Source organism: Nicotiana tomentosiformis, unplaced genomic scaffold (assembly GCF_000390325.3).
Source record: "Nicotiana tomentosiformis unplaced genomic scaffold, ASM39032v3 Un00119, whole genome shotgun sequence".
Lineage (NCBI taxonomy): Eukaryota > Viridiplantae > Streptophyta > Magnoliopsida > Solanales > Solanaceae > Nicotiana > Nicotiana tomentosiformis.
In genome coordinates, this window is record NW_027174678.1 from 9742 (window position 1) to 35489 (window position 25748).

Consider the following 25748-nt stretch of genomic DNA (forward strand, 5'->3'; position numbering starts at 1 on the left):
CGGTTGAGTTTGCAGAACAAGGAAGCCTAACTGCCAGAGCTGTTGTAGAACTTTCAAGGCAATATTGTGTTGATGATAGTGGTTCATGCCACTTAGTATTCAAGGATGAAAGGTTGGAACATTGGCAATCATTTCCTGGATATGGTAATGGTAATTTTTCTGTTGGCAGGCAGAATTGGAACATGAAATTTAAGGATGCTACCTCTACTGCTCAAGCAGTGGCTGAGTTTGCAGAACATGCAAACCTAGCTACCAGAGCTGTTGTAGAACTTTAAAGGCAATATTGTGTTGATGATGGTGGTTCATGCCACTTAGGTTTCAAGTATGAAAGGTTGGAACATGGGCAATCATATCCTGGAGATGGTAATGGTAATTTTTCTGTTGTCAGGCAGAATTGGAACATGAAATTTATGGATGCTACCTCTACTGCTCAAGCAGCGGCTGAGTTTGCAGAAAATGCAAGCTTAGATGCCAGAGCTGTTGTAGAACTTTCAAGGCAATATTGTGTTGATGATAGTGGTTCATGCCACTTAGGTTTCAAGGATGAAAAGTTGGAACATGGGCAATCATTTCCTGGAGATGGTAATGGTAATTTTTCTGTGGGCAAGTAGAATTGGAACATGAAATTTATGGATGCTACCTCTGCTGCTCAAGCAGCGGCTGAGTTTGCAGAATATGCAAGTCTAGCAGCCAGAGCCGTTGTAGAACTTTAAAGGCAATATTGTGTTGATGGTGGTGGTTCATGCCACTTAGGTTTCAATGATGAAAGGTTGGAAAAAGGGCAATCATTTCCTTGAGAAGGTAATGGTAATTTTTATGTTGGCAGGTAGAATTGGAACATGAAATTTAGGGATGCTACCTCTGCTGCTCAAGCAGCGGCTGAGTTTGCAGAACATGCAAGCCTAGATGCCAGAGCTGTTGTAGAACTTTCAAGGCAGTATTTTGTTGATGATGGTGGTTCATGCCACTTAGGTTTCAAGGATGAAAGGTTGGAACATGGGCAATCATTTCCTGGAGATGGTAATGGTAATTTTTCTGTTGGCAGGCAGAATTGGAACATGAAATTTATGGATGCTACCTCTGCTGCTCAAGCAGCGGCTGAGTTTGCATAACATGCAAGCCTAGCTGCCAGAGCTGTTGTAGAACTTTCAAGGCAATATTGTGTTGATGGTGGTGGTTCATGCCACTTAGGTTTCAATGATGAAAGGTTGGAACAATGGCAATCATTTCCTTGAGAAGGTAATGGTAATTTTTCTGTTGGCAGGTAGAATTGGAACATGAAATTTAGGGATGCTACCTCTGCTGCTGCTCAAGCAGCGGCTGAGTTTGCAGAACATGCAAGCCTAGATGCCAGAGCTGTTGTAGAACTTTCAAGGCAGTATTTTGTTGATGATGGTGGTTCATGCCACTTAGGTTTCAAGGATGAAAGGTTGGAACATGGGCAATCATTTCCTGGAGATGGTAATGGTAATTTTTCTGTTGGCAGGCAGAATTGGAACATGAAATTTATGGATGCTACCTCTGCTGCTCAAGCAGCGGCTGAGTTTGCATAACATGCAAGCCTAGCTGCCAGAGCTGTTGTAGAACTTTCAAGGCAATATTGTGTTGATGATGGTGGTTCATGCCACTTAGGTTTCTAGGATGAAAGGTTGGAACATGGGCAATCATTTCCTGGAGATGGTAATGATAATTGTTTTGTTGGCAGGCAGAATTGGAATATGAAATTTAAGGATGCTACCTCTGCTGCTCAAGCAGCGGCTGAGTTTGCAGAACATGCAAGCCTAGATGCCAGAGCTGTTGTAGAACTTTCAAGTTAGTATTTTGTTAATGATGGTGGTTTGAACTTTCAAGGTAATATTGTGTTGATGATGGTTGGTCATGCCACTTAGTTTTCAAGGATGAAAGGTTGGAACATGGGCAATCATTTCCTTGAGATGGTAATGGTAATTGTTTTGTTGCCAGGCAGTATTGGAACATGAAGTTTAAGGATGCTACCTCTGCTTCTCAAGTAGCAGTTTAGTTTGGAGAACATGCAAGCCTAGCTGCCATAGCTGTTGGAGAACTTTCAAGGCAATATTATGTTGATGATGGTGGTTCATGCCACTTAAGTTTCAAGGATAAAAAATTGGAACATAGGCAATCATTTCCTGGAGACGGTAATGGTAATTTTTCTATTGGCAGGTAGAATGTGAACATGAAATTTAAGGATGCTACCTCTGCTGCTCAAGCAGCGGCTGAGTTTGCAGAACATCCAATCCTAGCTGCCAGAGCTGTTGTAGAACTTTCAAGGCAATATTGTGTTGATGATGGTGGTTCATGCCACTTAGGTTTCAAGGATGAAAGGTTGGAACATAGGCAATCATTTTCTGGAGATGGTAATGGTAATTTTTCTATTGGCAGGCAGAATTGGAACATGAAATTTAAGGATGCTACCTCTGCTGCTCAAGTAGCGACTGAGTTTGCAGAACATGCAGGCCTAGCTAAAAGAGCTATTGTAGAACTTTCAAGGCAATATTGTGTTGATGATGATGGTTCATGCCACTTAGGTTTCAAGAATGAAAAGTCGGAACAAGGGCAATCATTTCCTGGAGATGGTAATGGTAATTGTTCTATTGGCAGGCAGAATTGGAACATGAAATTTAAGATGCTACCTCTCCAGCTCAAGCAGCGACTGAGTTTGCAGAACATGCAGGCCTAGCTACAAGAGCTGTTGTAGAACTTTCAAGGCAATATTGTGTTGATGATGGTGTTTCATGCCACTTAGGTTTCAAGAATGAAAGGTTGGAACATGGGAAATCATTTCCTGGAGATGGTAATGGTAATTGTTCTATTGGCAGGCAGAATTGGAACATGAAATTTAAGATGCTACCTCTCCTGCTCAAGTAGCGACTGAGTTTGCAGAACATGCAGGCCTAGCTACAAGAGCTGTTGTAGAACTTTCAAGGCAATATTGTGTTGATGATGGTGTTTCATGCCACTTAGGATTCAAGAATGAAAGGTCGGAACATGGGCAATCATTTCCTGGAGATGGTAATGGTAATTCTTTTTTTGACAGGTAGATTTGGAACATGAAATTTAAGGATGCTACCTCTGCTACTAAAGTAGCGGCTGAGTTTGCAGAACATGCAAGCATAGCTGCCAGAGTTGTTGTAGAACTTTCAAGGTAATATTGTGTTGATGACGGTGGGTCATGCCACTTAGTTTTCAAGGATGAGAGGTTGGAACATGGGCAATCATTTCCTTGAGATGGTAATGGTAATTGTTCTGTTGGCAGGCAGTATTGGAACATGAAATTTAAGGATGCTACCTCTCCTGCTCAAGCAACGATGGAGTTTGGAGAACATGCAAGCCTAGCTGCCAGAGCTGTTGGAGAACTTTCAAGGCAATATTGTGTTGAAGATTGTGGTTCATGCCACTTAGGTTTCAAGGATGAAAGGTTGGAACATGGGCAAGCATTTCCTGGAGATGGTAATGGTAATTTTTCTGTTGGCAAGCAGAATTGGAACATGAAATTTAAGGATGCTACCTCTGCTGCTCAAGTAGCGACTGAGTTTGCAGAACATGCAGGCCTAGCTACAAGAGCTTTTATAGAACTTTCAAGGCAATATTGTGTTGATGATGGTGGTTCATGCCACTTAGGTATCAAGAATGAAAGGTCGGAACATGGGCAATCATTTCCTGGAGATTGTAATGGTAATTCTTATTTTGGCAGGTAGATTTGGAACATGAAATTTAAGGATGCTACCTCTGCTGCTCAAGCAGTGGCTGAGTTTGCAGAACATGCAAGCCTAGCTGCTAGAGCTTTTGTAGAACTTTCAAGGTAATATTGTGTTGATGACGGTGGGTCATGCCACTTAGTTTTCAAGGATGAAAGGTTGGAACATGGGCAATCATTTCCTTGACATAGTAATGGTAATTGTTCTGTTGGCAGGCAGTATTGGAACATGAAATTTAAGGATGCTACCTCTGCTACTCAAGCAACGGCTGAGTTTGGAGAACATGCAAGCCTAGCTGCCAGAGCTGTTGGAGAACTTTCAAGGCAATATTGTGTTGATGATTGTGGTTCATGCCACTTAGGTTTCAAGGATAAAAGGTTGGAACATGGGCAAGCATTTCCTGGAGATGGTAATGGTAATTTTTCTGTTGGCAAGCAGAATTGGAACATGAAATTTAAGGATGCTACCTCTGCTACTCAAGCAGCGGCTGAGTTTGCAGAACATCCAAGCCTAGCTGCCAGAGCTGTTGTAGAACTTTCAAGGCAATATTGTGTTGATGATGGTGGTTCATGCCACTTAGGTTTCAATGATGAAAGGTTGGAACATAGGCAATCATTTTCTGGAGATGGTAATGGTAATTTTTCTATTATCAGGCAGAATTGGAACATGAAATTTAAGGATGCTACCTCTGCTGCTCAAGTAGCGACTGAGTTTGCAGAACATGCAGGCCTAGCTAAAAGAGCTGTTGTAGAACTTTCAAGTCAATATTGTGTTGATGATGGTGGTTCATGCCACTTAGGTTTCTGTCATGCCCCGAACCTAGGAGCGAGACAAGCACCCGGTGCCTCACCTAACTTGGCGTACAAAATTGCGACTAAGGGACTTTGAACACATAATGTCATACTTTGGCCATGGGGCCACCTTGCAAGACAATTTGCGAAGCAAAATATAAAACTGAATGGAAACTAGCACTAACTAAACATCAATATAAAGCTAGGCTGAAAAAGGCCGTCATAGCTACTACAGCTGACAAACCACCAAATTATACATACCAAGCCTACAAACCCAACATACTACACTAACCAACAGGATATGTCTACAAGCCTCTACTAATAGATATATTGTGATCAGAACAGGGCCCCAACCTACCCATAACATATATACAGATATACATAAGATGTACACAATACTCTAGACCTGGAAACTCCGAAAGGCGTGGAGCTTACCGATCAGGCTGAACTCGGGAAACACCTACTGAGGAGATCTACTCGTCTGTCTATCTGAACCTGCATGCATGAAATTCAGCGTCCCCGGAAAAGGGACATCAGTATGAAATAATGTACCGAGTATGTAAGGCAATAACATAACTGAAAATCAAAACTGAACTGATAATATAATAATTGGAAGTAACTGGGAGTCAAAGATGATCTGGAGATATACTTACCTACTGATACTGACTCAACTTCTTCAATATAGTAAGTAAAATAATTGTACGGCCTTATAAGGCTCGGTATATATAACTGCTCTGCCGTAGTAGGCTCGCTCATAGGCGCTCGGCCATACTAGGCTATGTATCTCGACCATGCTGGGCTTGCTCATAGGCGCTCGGCCACAGTAGGCTCGGTATATAACTTTCCATCTGACAGAGGTTGCCCAATAGGGGCCTGCCCATCGATTATAGCTCGATGGTAATGAAAATACTGTAATACTATATATATAGGCTTGCTGCTCTCTTGACTGGAAGAAGACAATACTAAAATTGAATATAGAGTCTCGATAAGGAATAATATTGTAACTTATGAGACTAGAATAGTGTGAATAAATTCATGAATATGAACTTCTCTTTTTGTCTCATTACTAACACATATAGCTACGAGATCATGCCAAAATGAAGGAAGGCTTAGCCTTAACATACCTTATCACAATCTTTCCAATCACCAAGTTGAACTCACCTCTTCGCACCTTAATCTACAAGAATGATAATAATACTATCGTTAAGTTACGAAAGGTACAACTATCGCACAATGAACGACAAACCTATTTTGTATTAAAACGGGTAGCATCTCCCCTATAATCCTTACTTCCTCCAAATTCAAGATAACACCAACAATACAAGAACAGAACAATAACAACATATACACATCATTTTTCAGCCCTATATACACCATCAAATACTACAAAACAGCCCAACACACCCCAATCTCTTCGTACACAAAACGACCACCGTAGTAGTGTCAAACGACCCGAAAATGTTATGACAAACGACCAGCCAACCACCCTACATTTATATGGTGTTTCTACACCCCCTTCCTCCTCCAAAACTCCACAAAACAGTAGTAAAAAACGCAGCTCAACAGCAACACAAAACAGTCCACAAAACAGTCCGCTACAAGTGAATAACTCGAACTCACGGCTTCCGATCACCGTCCCGTGAGTTCTCACAAGTATAGAACGACTTACCATGAATTTATAGAAGAAAAACTGGATGAAAGACAGCAGTAAACTCACCTTATTTGTTGGATAACTCAGCTCCTATCTTGGTTCTTCAAACTCTAGGTTTTACCTCCAATTAGAACTTGAAAGGGAGAGAAAATCAATTAGGGTTTGTGGGAAATTTTTGGGAGGATTCTTTGCAGAGCTTATGTCTGGTTATTATGCTCTATTTTAAGTCTAATATATGAATAAAATAGGCCTTTAAAAGGCCTCTTTGGACGACCTGAAATGGCCCATTTTTGGGCTTTCATTTAAGCAAGTAGGTGACACACCTACTTGTCACCTAGCAGCTTGCGCAGTATCGCAAAAATGCCCATATCTCACTACTCCGATGTTGTATTGACAAACGGTTTAATGCATTGGAAAATAGACTCATAGATATTTAATTTTATGGGTGGAACACCCCATAAATCTAAGTATATTGGGAGAAAATCGCAGTTACATTTGACCCAAAGTTTCAGTAAAACTTATGAATGTAACTTGTGATGACTTTCATCGACTTTTGTTCCACAACTCTCTTGACTTCAAAACATAACACACGGATGTCATACGACTAATATAAATCATAACATAATCTCCTTATCATGTTAAGCACCCTAGTCTCACCCCAAAGGTATATGTTATAACATTCCCAACTTGTCGACTTTCGACGAAACATTATTTTCTTCAATTGCTTTAGCTTCTGAACCGTCCAACCCTCTTTGTACTTGTTGTTCATGATCTTCAATATTTGTAACCTCAGCGGTAACATGATTAAATTACTTTATATACTTTTAAATATTATCTCATTTTTGGTCCTACATTAGTTTGCTTACGACGCATTTTTATGTACAAAAATATAGGGAGTAACAGTTTCAAGAATGAAAAGTCGGAACAAGGGCAATCATTTCCTGGAGATGGTAATTGTAATTGTTCTATTGGCAGGTAGATTTGGAACATGAAATTTAAGATGCTACCTCTCCTGCTCAAGCAGCGACTGAGTTTGCAGAACATGCAGGCCTAGCTACAAGAGCTGTTGTAGAACTTTCAAGGCAATATTGTGTTGATGATAGTGTTTCATGCCACTTAGGTTTCAAGAATGAAAGGTCGGAACATGGGCAATCATTTCCTGGAGATGGTAATGGTAATTGTTCTATTGGCAGGCAGAATTGGAACATGAAATTTAAGATGCTACCTCTCCTGCTCAAGTAGAGACTGAGTTTGCAGAACATGCAGGCCTAGCTACAAGAGCTGTTGTAGAACATTCAAGGCAATATTGTGTTGATGACGGTGGGTCATGCCACTTAGTTTTCAAGGATGAAAGGTTGGAACATGGGCAATCATTTCCTTGAGATAGTAATGGTAATTCTTTTTTTGGCAGGTAGATTTGGAACATGTAATTTAAGGATGCTACCTCTGCTGCTCAAGCAACGGCTGAGTTTGTAGAACATCCAAGCCTTGCTGCCAGAGCTGTTATAGAACTTTAAAGGCAATATTGTGTTGATACAATCATCAACACAATATTGCCTTGAAAGTTCTCCAATAGCTCTGGTAGCTAGGCTTGCATGTTCTGCAAACTCAGCCGCTGCTTGAGTAGCAGAGGTAGACTCCTTAAATTTCATGTTCCAAATCTACCTGTCAAAAAAAGAATTACCAGTACCATCTCCAGGAAATGATTGCCCATGTTCCGACCTTTCATTCTTGAATCCTAAGTGGCATGAAACACCATCATCAACACAATATTGCCTTGAAAGTTCTACAACAGCTCTTGTAGCTAGGCCTGCATGTTCTGCAAACTCAGTCGCTACTTGAACAGCAGAGGTAGCATCTTAAATTTCATGTTCCAATTCTGCCTGCCAATAGAACAATTACCATTACCATCTCCAGGAAATGATTGCCCATGTTCCGACCTTTCATTCTTGAAACCTAAGTGGCATGAAACACCATCATCAGCACAATATTGCCTTGAAAGTTCTACAACAGCTCTTGTAGCTAGGCCTGCATGTTCTGCAAACTCAGTCACTACTTGAGCAGGAGAGGTAGCATCTTAAATTTCATGTTCCAATTCTGCCTGCCAATAGAACAATTACCATTACCATCTCCAGGAAATGATTGCCCTTGTTCCGACTTTTCATTCTTGAAACCTAAGTGGCATGAACCACCATCATCAACACAATATTGCCTTGAAAGTTCTACAACAGCTCTTTTAGCTAGGCCTGCATGTTCTGCAAACTCAGTCGCTACTTGAGCAGCAGAGGTAGCATCCTTAAATTTCATGTTCCAATTCTGCCTGCCAATAGAAAAATTACCATTACCATCTCCAGAAAATGATTGCCTATGTTCCAACCTTTCATCCTTGAAACCTAAGTGGCATAAACCACCATCATCAACACAATATTGCCTGGAAAGTTCTCCAACAGCTCTGGCAGCTAGGCTTGCATGTTCTCCAAACTCAGCCGTTGCTTGAGTAGCAGAGGTAGCATCCTTAAATTTCATGTTCCAATACTGCCTGCCAACAGAACAATTACCATTACCATCTCAAGGAAATGATTGCCCATGTTCCAACCTTTCATCCTTGAAAACTAAGTGGCATGACCCATCGTCATCAACACAATATTACCTTGAAAGTTCTACAACAGCTCTAGCAGCTAGGCTTGCATGTTCTGCAAACTCAGCCGCCACTTAGCAGCAGAGGTAGCATCCTTAAATTTCATGTTCCAAATCTACCTGCCAAAAAAAGAATTACCATTACCATCTCCAGGAAATGATTGCCCATGTTCCGACCTTTCATTCTTGATACCTAAGTGGCATGAACCACCATCATCAACACAATATTGCCTTGAAAGTTCTATAAGAGCTCTTGTAGCTAGGCCTGCATGTTCTGCAAACTCAGTCGCTACTTGAGCAGCAGAGGTAGAATCCTTAAATTTCATGTTCTAATTCTTCCTGCCAATAGAAAAATTACCATTACCATCTCCAGAAAATGATTGCCTATGTTCCAACCTTTCATCCTTGAAACCTAAGTGGCATGAACCACCATCATCAACACAATATTGCCTTGAAAGTTCTACAACAGCTCTGGCAGCAAGGCTTGGATATTCTGCAAACTCAGCCGTTGCTTGCGCAGCAGAGGTAGCATCCTTAAATTTCATGTTCCAAATCTACCTGCCAAAAAAAGAATTACCATTACCATCTCCAGGAAATGATTGCCCATGTTCCGACCTTTCATTCTTGATACCTAAGTGGCATGAACCACCATCATCAACACAATATTGCCTTGAAAGTTCTACAAGAGCTCTTGTATCTAGGCCTGCATGTTCTGCAAACTCAGTCGCTACTTGAGCAGCAGAGGTAGCATCCTTAAATTTCATGTTCCAATTCTACCTGCCAATAGAAAAATTACCATTACCATCTCCAGAAAATGATTGCCTATGTTCCAACCTTTCATCCTTGAAACCTAAGTGGCATGAACCACCATCATCAACACAATATTGCCTTGAAAGTTCTACAACAGCTCTGGCAGCAAGGCTTGGATGTTCTGCAAACTCAGCCGTTGCTTGCGCAACAGAGGTAGCATCCTTAAATTTCATGTTCCAAATCTACCTGCCAAAAAAAGAATTACCATTACCATCTCCAGGAAATGATTGCCCATGTTCCGACTTTTCATTCTTGATATCTAAGTGGCATGAACCACCATCATCAACACAATATTGCCTTGAAAGTTCTACAAGAGCTCTTGTATCTAGGCCTGCATGTTCTGCAAACTCAGTCGCTACTTGAGCAGCAGAGGTAGCATCCTTAAATTTCATGTTCCAATTCTGCCTGCCAATAGAAAAATTACCATTACCATCTCCAGAAAATGATTGCCTATGTTCCAACCTTTCATCCTTGAAACCTAAGTGGCATGAACCACCATCATCAACACAATATTGCCTTGAAAGTTCTACAACAGCTCTGGCAGCAAGGCTTGGATGTTCTACAAACTCAGCCGTTGCTTGAGCAGCAGAGGTAGCATCCTTAAATTTCATGTTCCAATTCTGCTTTCCAACAGAAAAATTACCATTACCATCTCCAGGAAATGCTTGCCCATGTTCCAACCTTTAATCCTTGAAACCTAAGTGGCATGAACCACAATCATCATCACAATATTGCCTTGAAAGTTCTCCAACAGCTCTGGCAGCTAGGCTTGCATGTTCTCCAAACTCAGCCGTTGCTTGAGTAGCAGAGGTAGCATCCTTAAATTTCATGTTCCAATACTGCCTGCCAACAGAACAATTACCATTACCATCTCAAGGAAATGATTGCCCATGTTCCAACCTTTCATCCTTGAAATCTAAGTGGCATGACCCACCGTCATCAACACAATATTACCTTGAAAGTTCTACAACAGCTCTAGAAGCTAGGCTTGCATGTTCTGCAAACTCAGCCGCCACTTAGCAGCAGAGGTAGCATCCTTAAATTTCATGTTCCAAATCTACCTGCCAAAAAAAGAATTACATACTATATATACTGAAAGATATTAATAATGATATAAGAAGAATAATCTTTGAAAAATTACTCACCTTTGAAATAACAGAAATAATGGACCAGAATTGGACAGAATTAATTATACCAGAAATAGATTTATATGAATTAGATTTATATTTCGATAACACATAATGAATAATATATACCTACAATATTGGTAATAAACTACCGACAGTATAAAATTACTAACAAATCTAGTAAAACCTAATATAGAAGAATATCAAAGAACCCAAGATATAGAATATATAGAATATATATTAGAAAGCTTAAAAGAAATAATTAGACTAATTCCACTACAAAAAGAATATTATGAAAAAGCTTTTACATCTGACTAAATTATAAATGAAATTAAATAAAAATAGAAAGGACACTAAAAATGGTATCAGAGCTATAGATTAAAAATGAATAAAGAAGAATTTGCCATAGACGAAAAAACATATGAAAATCAAGATGGATTGAAAATAAAAATAATATTTTCAAATTTATACAGAAGATATAAAAAAATAGGAGACCAATTATACCTAATGATAGAAAAAGAAACAGCAAGATTAGAAGATAGCTTAACAGCTATGACGAGAATAAGTAAAGAAAATGAAGAAATTGATAAGAAAAAAGAAATAGAAATTATTAAAAATCAAGCAAACAGGGAAATACAACAATTAGAAGAAACTAAAAACACAAAAATTATAGCATTAGAAAAAGAATTAAACATGTTAAAAGCACTATATGAAAACAAGCAAAGAGAGAAAAATAAAGAAATAGAATTAACATATGAGATAAATAAATTTAAACAAATATTACAACTAGAAGAAATTTTCAGAATTGATGAAATAGATAGAATTGAAGAAATAGATAACAATATAAATGACCAAAAGTCAGAATCAAGTGAAATAAGTGAAACGTATACAGAACTCTTAGAAAATATAGAAAAAATAAAAAATGTAGAAATAAATACAGGAGATGTAGATATGGATGAAAAACCTAGTACATCAGGAGTAAAAAATCCAAAAGGATTATACCCAAATTATTATACAGCTAACTATGAACAACATGATAGAAATAATACACTATGGGATAGTAGACTAAATAGGAAATGGACACCAGAACCAATGTCAGAACAATATAATTTCTTAGATTTAGATTGCGTAGCAGATATAAATAAAACAATCCAACTATGGATAGGATATGTATCTAAACAATTGGTAGATAATAAAATAGGAATGGCAGAAACATCAGGATATATAGAAAGAACACTCATAGGAACAGTAAAATTATGGTTACACAATTTAACAAAGGAAAGTATAGATACCTTAAGAAGTAATAAAAAATTTAATGGTGAAATAGCAACAACAAATATAGAAATATTATACAAATATGAAATAGCCATAAGAAACGAATTTAGTAGTATGACTACAGAAATTGAAGAACAAAATAAAGAAAAACAAACAAATAGAAATCTAATGACAAAATTAGCAATATGTAATATGTGCTATATAGACGAATATACTTGTGCATTTAGAGAATATTATTATAAAGGAACATATAATACAGAAGAAGGCAAAGAAATAAGAAAATTATATTTCACAAAATTACCAGAACCTTTTAATTCTAAAATAATAAAAGATTGGAATGAAGCAGGAGTAACAGCTACTTTAGGAGCTAGGATAAAATTTCTACAACAATGGTTTGTACAGTTATGTGAAAAATATAAAGAAAAAACAAAAATAGAAAGAATATTAATAAGAAACTTAAGATGTTGTAAAAATAAAACAGCACCACAATTCGGATGTACAGATACAGATAAATATAATAAAAAATGGAAAACAAAGAAATATAATAAATATAAGTCAAAATATAAAAATAAAAGACCAAGAAAAAGATATTATGTAAAAAATTATCAGGCTAAAAGACCATTTAGACCAAAAAAGAAACTAACAGAATGTACTTGTTATAACTGTGAAAAATTAGGACATATAGCTAAAGACTGTAAAGCATCTAGGAACCTAAAGAAAAAGCAAATAACCGAAATCATAATTGATGATGAAGAATATATGCAGATGGAATAAATAGATTATGAACTAGATAGTGAAGATAGTGTATATGAAATATCAGATATAGAAGATGAGATAGAAGATGAAATAACTAAAGAAGATGATGAAACCTAATGACTGAAAAAGAAATAGAAGTAATAATACGAGAAGAATATAAAGATGAAGAATCCTCAGAACAAAAAATTATATTTGATAATAATATATTTGAACAAATAAAAGGAAAAGAATTAGACCTCAGTGTCGAAAAAATATTTGAAGTACCTACAATAAAAAATTGGTTTAAAAGACAAAAAGAAGAATATTACGTGGTTAGCCAAAAAGAACATATAATTGACTGTAAATATACAAAAGGAAAAGTCAAAATACCAATAATAAACAAAAGAATAATAAATAAAGAAATACAAGATATAAAGGCAAAAAACCCAATTAAATATGTACACCTAGGAGGAACTGAAATACTAATAAAAACATGTTTTAGGGAAGGAATAGATACCCCTATAGAAATATATTTAGCAGATGATAGAATAATTCAACCTATAGAAAAAAGCATAATAAGTGCAATAAAAGGAAATCTCATATATCAAAAATTCAAATTCATAATAAGTGCCAATTATTCAATAGCAATAAACGATAGAAATATAGATAAATCATTAGTATTATACTGAAAAATGTCAGGAATAGAATTAACACCTGGAAGTAAAATATTTACAGCTAGATGTAAAAATCTATACGTCTTAACAACAAAACATAAAATAGCAGCAAAAAATAAAATTAATAAAATTAAAATAGAAAACCCGTTTGAAAGAATAGTTACAGTTATTGACAATAATAAATATAGTTATAAAGATATTGACATGGAAGAAGATCTAGAAATAGTAAAAGAAAGATTAAGTACATCAAGTATACCAAACCAATTAACTTATGAAACACCAACATCATCAAGAATAAGTACATCAAGAAGAGAATATATAATCCCAAAAAATTTAATAAAAAACACAAAAGAAAAAATAAATACATACCACTACTATATAACTGGAATCATGGAACAAAGAAAATATCAAATATTAATAAATACAGGACAAGCAGAAAACTATCTTACAAGAGAATTAGTAACAGAAACTGAAATAATAACTACTGAACAATTATGCCCCGAATTACCTAAAGAATTAATAATAAACGAAGAAATAACAGAAAAAGAAATAATTATTGGAGGAATACCTCTAATAATACAATTTAAAATATATCAAGAAAACGAAAATGAAAATATTACACTAGGAATAAAATGGTTAGAAAAGGTAAAACCATACAGTCTAGGAGATAAGCAATTAACCATAACATACAAAGATAAGAAAATAATAATAAAAAGAACAGAAGAATGAAAATATATATACTCGCAAAAGTCATAGTAGAAGGATATTATAATAGATACTATACACCAATGATAGATACAGGGGCAGAAGCTAATATATGTAAATATAATTGTTTACCAACAGATAAATGGGAAAAATTAAAAACACCTATGGTAGTAACAGGATTTAATAATGAAGGTAGTATGATTAACTACAAAGCCAAGAATGTAAAAATACAAATATGGGATAAAATACTAACTATAGAAGAAATATATAACTTTGAATTCACTACGAAAGATATGTTACTAGGAATGCCATTTTTAGACAAATTATACCCACACATAATAACAAAAGCACACTGGTGGTTTACCACACCATGTAAAAATAAAGTAGGAGCAAAAAGAGTAAATAATAAACAACGAAAAACTACAGAATGGATACGAGGAAATGAAAAAATCACACAAAAATTAGAAAATATAAGTAAAAATACAACTACCCAATTAGAAATTATCATATTTACAATAGACAAAGTAAAAATAATCCAAAATGAATTAGAAAAATTATATAATAATAACCCTCTAAAAGGATGGAATAAACATAAGACAAAAATAAAAATAGAATTAATAGAAGAAAATAGTATAATAACACAAAAACCCTTAAAATATAACTTTGATGATTTAGCAGAATTTAAAATGCATATAAAAGAATTATTAGATAACAAGTATATACAAGAAAGTAATAGTAAACATACAAGTCCAGCATTTATAGTAAATAAACATAGTGAACAAAAAAGAGGAAAAAGCAGAATGGTTATAGATTACCGAAATTTAAATGCAAAAACTAAAACATATAATTACCCAATACCTAACAAGATATTAAAAATAAGACAAATCCAAGGATATAATTACTTTAGTAAATTTGACTGTAAATCAGGATTTTACCATCTAAAACTAGAAGATGAATCTAAAAAACTAACAGCATTCACAGTACCACAAGGATTTTATGAATGAAATGTTTTACCATTTGGATATGCACCAGAAAGATACCAACATTTTATGGATAATTATTTTAACCAACTAGAGAATTGCATAGTATATATAGATGATATATTACTATATTCAAGAACACAAGATGAACATATAAAATTATTAGAAAAATTCATACATATTATAGAAAACTCTGGTATAAGCTTAAGCAAAACCAAAGCAGAAATTATGAAGAATCAGATAGAATTTTTAGGAATACAAATAGATAAAAATGGAATAAAAATGCAAACACACATAGTACAAAAAATAATCAATCTTGATGAAAACATAGATACAAAAAAGAAATTGCAATCATTTTTAGGATTAGTAAACCAAGAAAGAGAATATATACCTAAATTAGCAGAAAACCTAAAACCTTTACAGAAAAAACTGAAAAAGGATGTAGAATATGGGTTCGATGAAAAAGATAAGGAACAAATAAGGAAGATTAAAATATTGTGTAAGAAACTACCAAAATTATACTTCCCAGATGAGAACAAGAAATTTACTTATATTGTAGAAACAGATTCGAGTAATCATAGTTATGGAGGAGTTCTTAAATATAAATATGATAAAGAAAAAATAGAACATCATTGCAGATATTATTCAGGATCTTATACTGAACCACAAGAAAAATGGGAGATAAATAGAAAAGAATTATTTGCATTATATAAATGTTTATTAGCATTTGAACCATATATAGTTTACAACAGATTTATTGTAAGAACAGATAATACCCAAGTAAAATGGTGGATAACCAGAAAAGTACAAGATTCAGTTACAACAAAAGAAATACGAAGACTGGTATTAAATATATTAAACTTTACATTTACAATTGAAATAATCACTACTAACAAGAATGTTGTTGCAGATTACTTGTCAAGACAAAGCTACCCAAACCGACCCAGATAATACAATGAAAAATCTACTCTTAGCCATGACTACACTTTGTAAGAAAGTGGAAAGTATGGATGAAGAGATACAGATAATAAGAAAAACAGCTAGTAGTCAGCAGCATGACTCAAAAAATGCGGAGATAAGACGATCGGAAGTCTCTAAAATTCCAGAGCTAGAAGGTGACGTTGAGAAACACCTAAAAACTCATAACAGTTTGTTAAATACAGTTGCAGGAAGCAGCACAGCTAGCAGTTCATCTGCAAAGAAGAAGGAAGAGATTAAACCTAGATACACAAATATAAATATGAATAATTTATTTTCAAAACCGTTCGTACAGAAAAATATCCAAAATACCCAGAACGAAATATTCCTACCACCTCAGATAAATACCTACAAAGAAAGTCTGAACCAAGCCAAAAAGACATACAACCATATAACCCGTACATATATAGACAATATACACAAAATACAAAAATTTTTAAACAAAAACCTAAGATCCCAAACTACCCAGAATCCAAATGAAGATTATATTACCCATTACCTAACTGGATACAATAAATTAATAGCCCTACCAAATACAAATGCAAAACTAGTAGCTACTTGCTACAATTATGGATTACTAGATACTGTATATACACAAACAGGACAGGAGATAGCTACCATACCGGAGCTACACAGAGCATTTATGCAATACAAAAGAATAACTAAAGGAACATTATTCTATATACGATTTTATTCAGCCACAGCAGAGATATTATATGAAGAGATAAAGCCTATCATACAAGTTATCAAGATCGGACTTACAAGAGAAATGCTCGTACCAGAAAAAATAGAAGAACAAGAAGAGATAGAAAAAATAAATATTCCAGACTTTTATGCAAATAAAAGGATTATTGGAATATCCACTATACTAAATGAGCTGGCAAACAACTACCTAAATCAAAATGCTATTTGGAGTTATTATTCAAGAGAACAAACTATGATATATTCAAATTGCAGAGAAATACGAGAAGCAGATATGGAGGAATTAAGACAATGGGTCTTAAGTCTTTTAAAACCAGAACAACCTACAACTACAAGAGCTATAAGGACAAACTTCATTTCTCCAGAACTGTTAACAAGATATTGCAAGCTAATCAGTCACAAATATCCAGACCACATATGCTCAAAATGCAAAGGAGAAGATTACATTGTTCCAGACGTACAACTGGAATAATCGAGAAGAAGACGACAAGCTAGACGACAAAAAACTATGGCAGACAAGATAAAGCAAAAGATTTAGATTCTTTTTCTTTTTTAAATAATGTTATTTTGTTTTTTGTAAAAGTCGTAAAGTAAATAGTTCTTTACTTTACAAAAGTAAGAGTTAGTCTCATGAACAGTAAAGGTCTTTCATGAATAGTAAGAGTCAGTCTCATGAACAGTAAAGGTCGTTCATGAATAGTAAGAGTCAGTCTCATGAACAGTAAAGGTCGTTCATGAACAGTAAGAGTCATTTTGTAATCTTTAAATAGCCTTTCGATTATGAATAAAAAACAGGCTACATCTTCAGGCCAAGGGATTCTCTCTTCTCACTCTCTTTCTTCTCTTACTAAATATACTTAAAGATAAAATACAGGAAAGCTATGGATAAACAAGAAGATATGAAAGCTATGGATCAACAAGGAGATATCAAGAACTTACAAAAACAGGTATGTCACACTATAATCATGAGTAGCTAAATTAATATATTCCTGATAATCTCTTACATGTAAATTATAATTATCCATCATATAATAGTACTGTTATAGAAATCATCTTGAGTAAGTTTGCCATGAAAATATGCTAAGAATAAGTAAGCCCAGACTATGCATCCTAAGGTTGAAACCGGTAGGCAGAGAGGCCGTTTAGGGGAGTAAACAAAGTTGAAGCGCTGTTAGGGTAACTGATTGAAGCAGAAAATCATGATAGTGACCAGAAAAGATGATTAAAATAACTTATTATAATATAATGAATAAGGATAATAGACATAGAGATTAAAAGGAATATGTTTAGCAAATCATATGATAAAATGAACACTTACTTAATAGATGATAATCTTAGTTATAAAATACTTATACTATATATACTGAAAGATATTAATAATGATATAAGAAGAATAATCTATGAAAAATTACTCACCTTTGAAATAACAGAAATAATGGACCAGAATTGGACAGAATTAATTATACCAGAAATAGATTTATATGAATTAGATTTATATTTCGATAACACATAATGAATAATATATACCTACAATATTGGCAACAAACTACCGACAGTATAAAATTACTAACAAATCTAGTAAAAACTAATATAGAAGAATATCAAAGAACCCAAGATATAGAATATATAGAATATATATTAGTGGCGGCTGCTAAGTGGCGGCTGAGTTTGCAGAACATGCAAGCCTAGCTGCTAGAGATGTTGTAGAACTTTCAAGGTAATATTGTGTTGATGACGGTGGGTCATGCCACTTAGTTTTCAAGGATGAAAGGTTGGAACATGGGCAATCATTTCCTGGGGATGGTAATAGTAATTTTTCTATTGGCAGGCAGAATTGGTACATGAAATTTAAGGATACTACCTCTGCTGCTCAAGTAGCGACTGAGTTTGCAGATCATGCAAGCCTAGATGCCAGAGCTGTTGTAGAACTTTCAAGGCAATATTATGTTGATCATGGTGGTTCATACCACTTAGTTTTCAAGGATGAAAGGTTGGATCATGGGCAAGCATTTCCTCGAGATGGTAATGGTAATTTTTCTGTTGGCAGGCAGTATTGGAACATGAAATTTAAGGATGCTACTCTGCTGCTCAAGCACTGGCTGAGTTTGCAGAAAATGCAAGCCTAGCTGCCAGAGCTGTTGTAGAACTTTAAAGGCAATATTGTGTTGATGATGGTGGTTCATGCCACTTAGGTTTCAAGGATGAAAGGTTGGAACATTGGCAATCATTTCCTAGAGATTGTAATGGTAATTTTTCTATTGGCAGGAAGTATTGGAACATGAAATTTAAGGATGCTACCTCTGCTGCTCAAGCAGAGGCTAAGTTTGGAGAACATGCAAGCCTAGCTGCCAGAGCTGTTATAGAACTGTCAAGGCAATATTGTGTTAATGATGGTGGTTCATGCCACTTAGGTTTCAAGGATGAAAGTTTGGAATATGGGCAATCATTTCCTGGAGATCGTAATTTTTCTATTGGCTGGCAGAATTGGAACATGAAATTTAAAGATGTTACCTCTGCTACTCAAGCAACGGCTGAGTTTGCAGAACATGTAAGCCTAGCTGCCAGAGCTGTTGTAGAACTTTCAAGGCAATATTGTGTTGATGATGGTGGTTCATGCCACTTAGGTTTCAAGGATGAAAGGTTGGAATATGGGCAATCATTTCCATGAGTTTGGAGAACATGCGAGCCTAGCTGCCAGAGCTGTTGGAGAACTTTCAAGGCAATATTATATTGATGATGGTGGTTCATGCCACTTAGTTTTCAAGGATGAAAGGTTGGATCATGGGCAATCATTTCCTTGAGATGGTAATGGTAATTTTTCTGTTGGCAGGCAGTATTGGAACATGAAATTTAAGGATGCTACTCTACTGCTCAAGTACTGGCTGAGTTTGCAGAACATGCAAGCCTAGCTGCCAGAGCTATTGGAGAACTTTCAAAGCAATATTGTATTGATGATGGTGGTTCATTCCATTTAGGTTTCAAGGATGAAAGGTTGGAACATGGGCAATCATTTCCTTGAGATGGTAATGGTAATTTTTTTGTTGGCAGGCAGTATTGGAACATGAAATTTAAGGATGCTACTTTGCTGCTCAAGCACTGGCTGAGTTTGCAAAACATGCAAGCCTAGCAGCCAGAGCTGTTGGAGAACTTTCAAAGCAATATTGTATTGATGATGGTGGTTCATTCTATTTAGGTTTCAAGGATGAAAGGTTGGAACATGGGCAATCATTTCCTGGGGATGGTAATAGTAATTTTTCTATTGGCAGGCAGAATTGGTACATGAAATTTAAGGATACTACCTCTGCTGCTCAAGTAGCGACTGAGTTTGCAGATCATGCAAGCCTAGATGCCAGAGCTGTTGTAGAACTTTCAAGGCAATATTATGTTGATCATGGTGGTTCATACCACTTAGTTTTCAAGGATGAAAGGTTGGATCATGGGCAAGCATTTCCTCGAGATGGTAATGGTAATTTTTCTGTTGGCAGGCAGTATTGGAACATGAAATTTAAGGATGCTACTCTGCTGCTCAAGCACTGGCTGAGTTTGCAGAAAATGCAAGCCTAGCTGCCAGAGCTGTTGTAGAACTTTAAAGGCAATATTGTGTTGATGATGGTGGTTCATGCCACTTAGGTTTCAAGGATGAAAGGTTGGAACATTGGCAATCATTTCCTAGAGATTGTAATGGTAATTTTTCTATTGGCAGGGAGTATTGGAACATGAAATTTAAGGATGCTACCTCTGCTGCTCAAGCAGAGGCTAAGTTTGGAAAACAAGCAAGCCTAGCTGCCATAGCTGTTGGAGAACTTTCAAGGCAATATTGTGTTGATGATGGTGGTTCATGCCACTTAGGTTTCAAGGATGAAAGGTTGGAACATGGGCAATCATTTCCTGGCGATGGTAATGGTAATTTTTCTATTGGCAGGCAGTATTGGAACACGAAATTTAAGGATGCTACCTCTGCTGGTGAAGCAGCGGCTGATTTTGGAGAACATGCAAGCCTAGCTGCCAGAGCTGTTGGAGAACTTTCAAGGCAATATTGTGTTGATGATGGTGGTTCATGCCACTTTGGTTTCAAGGATGAAACGTTGGAACATGGGCAATCATTTCCTAGAGATGGTAATGGTAATTTTTCTATTGGCAGGGAGTATTGGAACATCAAAATTTAAGGATGCTACCTCTGTTGCTCAAGCAGAGGCTGAGTTTGGAGAACATGCAAGCCTAGCTGCCAGAGCTGTGGGAGAACTTTCAAGACAATATTGTGTTGATGATGGTGGTTCATGCCACTTAGGTTTCAAGGATGAAAGGTTGGAACATGGGCAATCATTTCCTGGAGATGGTAATGGTAATTTTTCTATTGGCAGGCAGTATTGGAACATGAAATTTAAGGATGCTACTTCTGCTGCTCAAGCAGCGACTCATTTTGGAGAACATGCAAGCCTAGCTGCCAGAGCTGTTGGAGAACATTCAAGGCAATATTGTGTTGATGATGGTGGTTCATGCCACTTAGGTTTCAAGGATGAAAGGTTGGAACATGGGCAATCATTTCCTTGAGATGGTAATGGTAAGTTTTCTGTTGGCAGGCAGTATTGGAACATGAAATTTAAGGATGCTATCTCTGTTGCTCAAGCAGCGGTTGAGTTTGGAGAACATGCGAGCCTAGCTGCCAGAGCTGTTGGAGAACTTTCAAGGCAATATTGTGTTGATGATGGTGGTTCATGCCACTTAGGTTTCAAGGATGAAAGGTTGGAACATGGGCAATCATTTCTTGGAGATGGTAATTTTTCTATTGGCAGGAAGAATTGGAACATGAAATTTAAGGATGCTACCTCTGCTGCTCAAGCAGTGGCTGAGTTTGCAGAACATGCAAGCCTAGCTGCCAGAGCTGTTGTAGAACTTTAAAGGCAATATTGTGTTGATGATGGTGGTTCATGCCACTTAGGTTTCAAGGATGAAAGGTTGGAACATGGGCAATCATTTCCTTGAGATGGTAATGGTAATTTTTCTATTGGCAGGCAGTATTGGAACATGAAATTTAAGGATGCTACCTCTGCTGCTCAAGCAGCGGCTTAGTTTGGAGAACATGCAAGCCTAGCTGCCAGAGCTGTTGGAGAACTTTCAAGGCAATATTGTGTTGATGATGGTGGTTCATGCCACTTTGGTTTCAAGGATGAAAGGTTAGAAAATGGGAAAGCATTTCCTGGAGATGGTAATGGTAATTTTTCTATTGGCAGGCAGTATTGGAACATGAAATTTAAGGATGCTACCTCTGCTGCTCAAGCAGCGGCTGAGTTTGGAGAACATGCAAGCCTAGCTGCCAGAGCTGTTGGAGAACTTTCAAGGCAATATTGTGTTGATGATGGTGGTTCATGCCACTTAGGTTTCAAGGATGAAAGGTTGGAACATGGGCAATCATTTCCTTGAGATGGTTAATGGTAATTTTTCTATTGGCAGGCAGTATTGGAACATGAAATTTAAGGATGCTACCTCTGCTGCTCAAGCAGCGGCTTAGTTTGGAGAACATGCAAGCCTAGCTGCCAGAGCTGTTGGAGAACTTTCAAGGCAATATTGTGTTGATGATGGTGGTTCATGCCACTTAGGTTTCAAGGATGAAAGGTTAGAAAATGGGAAAGCATTTTCTGGAGATGGTAATGGTAATTTTTGTATTGGCAGGCAGTATTAAACATGAAATTTTAGGATGCTACCTCTGCTGCTCAAAAAGCGGCTGAGTTTGGAGAACATGCAAGCCTAGCTGCCAGAGCTATTGGAGAACTTTCAAGGCAATATTATGTTGATGATGGTGGTTCATGCCACTTAGGATTCAAGGAAGAAAGGTTGGAACATGGGCAATCATTTCCTTGAGATGGTAATGGTAATTTTTCTATTGGCAGGGAGCATTGGAACATGAAATTTAAGGATGCTACCTCTGCTGCTCAAAAAGTGGCTGAGTTTGGAGAACATGCAAGCCTAGCTGCCAGAGCTGTTGGAGAACTTTCAAGGCAATATTGTGTTGAGGATGGTGGTTCATGCCACTTAGGTTTCAAGGATGAAACGTTGGAAAATGGGCAAGCATTTCCTGGAGATGGTAATTTTTCTATTGGGAGGTAGAATTGGAACATGAAATTTAAGGATGCTACCTCTGCTGCTCAAGCCCTGGCTGATTTTGCAGAACATGCAAGCCTAGCTGCCAGAGCTGTTGTAGAACTTTAAAGGCAATATTGTGTTGATGATGGTGGATCATGCAACTTAGGTTTCAAGGATGAAAGGTTGGAACATGGGCAATCATTTCCTAGACATGGTAATGGTAATTTTTCTATTGGCAGGCAGTATTGGAACATGAAATTTAAGGATGCTATCTCTGCTGCTCAAGCAGCGGCTGAGTTTGGAGAACATGCAAGCCTAGCTGCCAGAGCTATTGGAGAACTTTCAAGGCAATATTATGTTGATGATGGTGGTTCATGCCACTTAGGATTCAAGGAAGAAAGGTTGGAACATGGGCAATCATTTCCTTGAGATGGTAATGGTAATTTTTCTATTGGCAGGGAGCATTGGAACATGAAATTTAAGGATGCTACCTCTGCTGCTCAAGCAGCGGCTGAGTTTGGAGAACATGTAAGCCTAGCTGCCAGAGCTATTGGAGAACTTTCAAGGCAATATTGTGTTGATGATGGTGGTTCATGCCACTTAGGTTTCAAGGAAGAAAGGTTGGAATATGGGCAATCATTTCCTGGAGATGGTAATGGTAATTTTTCTATTGGCAGGGAGTATTGGAACATAAAATTTAAGGATACTACCTCTGCTGCTCAAGCAGAGGCTGTGTTTGGAGAACATGCAAGCCTAGCTGCCAGAGCTGTTAGAGAACTTTCAAGGCAATATTGTGTTGATGATGGTGGTTCATGCCACTTAGGTTTCAAGGAAGAAAGGTTGGAACATGGGCAATCATTTCCTTGAGATGGTAATGATAATTTTTCTATTGGCAGGCAGTATGGGAACATGAAATTTAAAGATGCTACCTCTGCTGCTCAAGCAGCGGCTTAGTTTGAAGAACATGCAAGCCTAGCTGCCAGAGCTGTTGGAGAACTTTCAAGGCAATATTTTGTTGATGATGGTGGTTCATGCCACTTAGGTTTCAAGGATGAAAAGTTAGAAAATGGGAAAGCATTTCCTGGAGATGGTAATGGTAATTTTTCTATTGGCAGGCAGTATTGGAACATGAAATTTAAGGATGCTACCTCTGCTGCTCAAAAAGCGGCTGAGTTTGGAGAACATGCACGCCTAGCTGCCAGAGCTGTTGGAGAACTTTCAAGGCAATATTGTGTTGATGATGGTGGTTCATGCCACTTAGGTTTCAAGGATGAAACGTTGGAAAATGGGCAAGCATTTCCTGGAGATGGTAATTTTTCTATTGGGAGGAAGAATTGGAACATGAAATTTAAGGATGCTACCTCTGCTGCTCAAGCCCTGGCTGATTTTGCAGAACATGCAAGCCTAGCTGCCAGAGCTGTTGTAGAACTTTAAAGGCAATATTGTGTTGATGATGGTGGCTCATGCAACTTAGGTTTCAAGGATGAAAGGTTGGAACATGGGCAATCATTTCCTAGACATGGTAATGGTAATTTTTCTATTGGCAGGCAGTATTGGAACATGAAATTTAAGGATGCTATCTCTGCTGCTCAAGCAGCGGCTGAGTTTGGAGAACATGCAAGCCTAGCTGCCAGAGCTATTGGAGAACTTTCAAGGCAATATTATGTTGATGATGGTGGTTCATGCCAATTAGGATTCAAGGAAGAAAGGTTGGAATATGGGCAATCATTTCCTTGAGATGGTAATGGTAATTTTTCTATTGGCAGGGAGTATTGGAACATGAAATTTAAGGATGCTACCTCTGCTGCTCAAGCAGAGGCTGAGTTTGGAGAACATGCAAGCCTAGCTGCCAGAGCTGTTGGAGAACTTTCAAGGCAATATTGTGTTGATGATGGTGGTTCATGCCACTTAGGTTTCAAGGAAGAAAGGTTGGAACATGGGCAATCATTTCCTTGAGATGGTAATGGTAATTTTTCTATTGGCAAGCAGTATTGGAACATGAAATTTAAGGATGCTACCTCTGCTGCTCAAGCAGCGGCTTAGTTTGGAGAACATGCAAGCCTAGCTGCCAGAGCTGTTGGAGAACTTTCAAGGCAATATTGTGTTGATGATGGTGGTTCATGCCACTTAGGTTTCAAGGATGAAAGGTTAGAAAATGGGAAAGAATTTCCTGGAGATGGTAATGGTAATTTTTCTATTGGCAGGCAGTATTGGAACATGAAATTTAAGGATGCTACCTCTGCTGCTCAAGCAGCGGCTGAGTTTGGATAACATGCAAGCCTAGCTGCCAGAGCTGTTGCAGAACTTTAAAGGCAATATTGTGTTGATGATGGTGGTTCATGCCACTTAGGTTTCAAGGATAAAACGTTGGAAAATGGGCAAGCATTTCTTGGAGATGGTAATTTTTCTATTGGGAGGAAGAATTGGAACATGAAATTTAAGGATGCTACCTCTGCTGCTCAAGCAGCGGCTTAGTTTGGAGAACATGCAAGCCTAGCTGCCAGAGCTGTTGTAGAACTTTAAAGGCAATATTGTGTTGATGATGGTGGTTCATGCAACTTAGGTTTCAAGGATGAAAGGTTGAAACATGGGCAATCATTTCCTAGAGATGGTAATGGTAATTTTTCTATTGGCAGGCAGTATTGGAACATGAAATTTAAGGATGCTATCTGTGCTGCTCAAGCAGCGGCTGAGTTTGGAGAACATACAAGCCTAGCTACCAGAGCTGTTGGAGAACTTTCAAGGCAATATTGTGTTGATAATGGTGGTTCATGCCACTTAGGTTTCAAGGATGAAACGTTGGAAAATGGGCAAGCATTTCCTGGAGATGGTAATTTTTCTATTGGCAGGAAGAATTGGAACATGAAATTTAAGGATGCTACCTCT

General features: G+C 37.1%; 1 protein-coding gene across 1 annotated transcript; it reads left to right on the forward strand.

The window, feature by feature from the left end:
* Positions 1 to 16077: 16077 nt before the first annotated feature.
* Positions 16078 to 17728, forward strand: LOC138903904 (uncharacterized; the record flags this gene model as incomplete). The annotated part of the gene is made up of 3 exons (XM_070192477.1): positions 16078 to 16216; positions 16271 to 16364; positions 17656 to 17728. Coding segments are annotated over exons 1-3 (306 nt in total), but the record flags the coding sequence as incomplete, so codon positions are not given.
* Positions 17729 to 25748: the final 8020 nt, after the last annotated feature.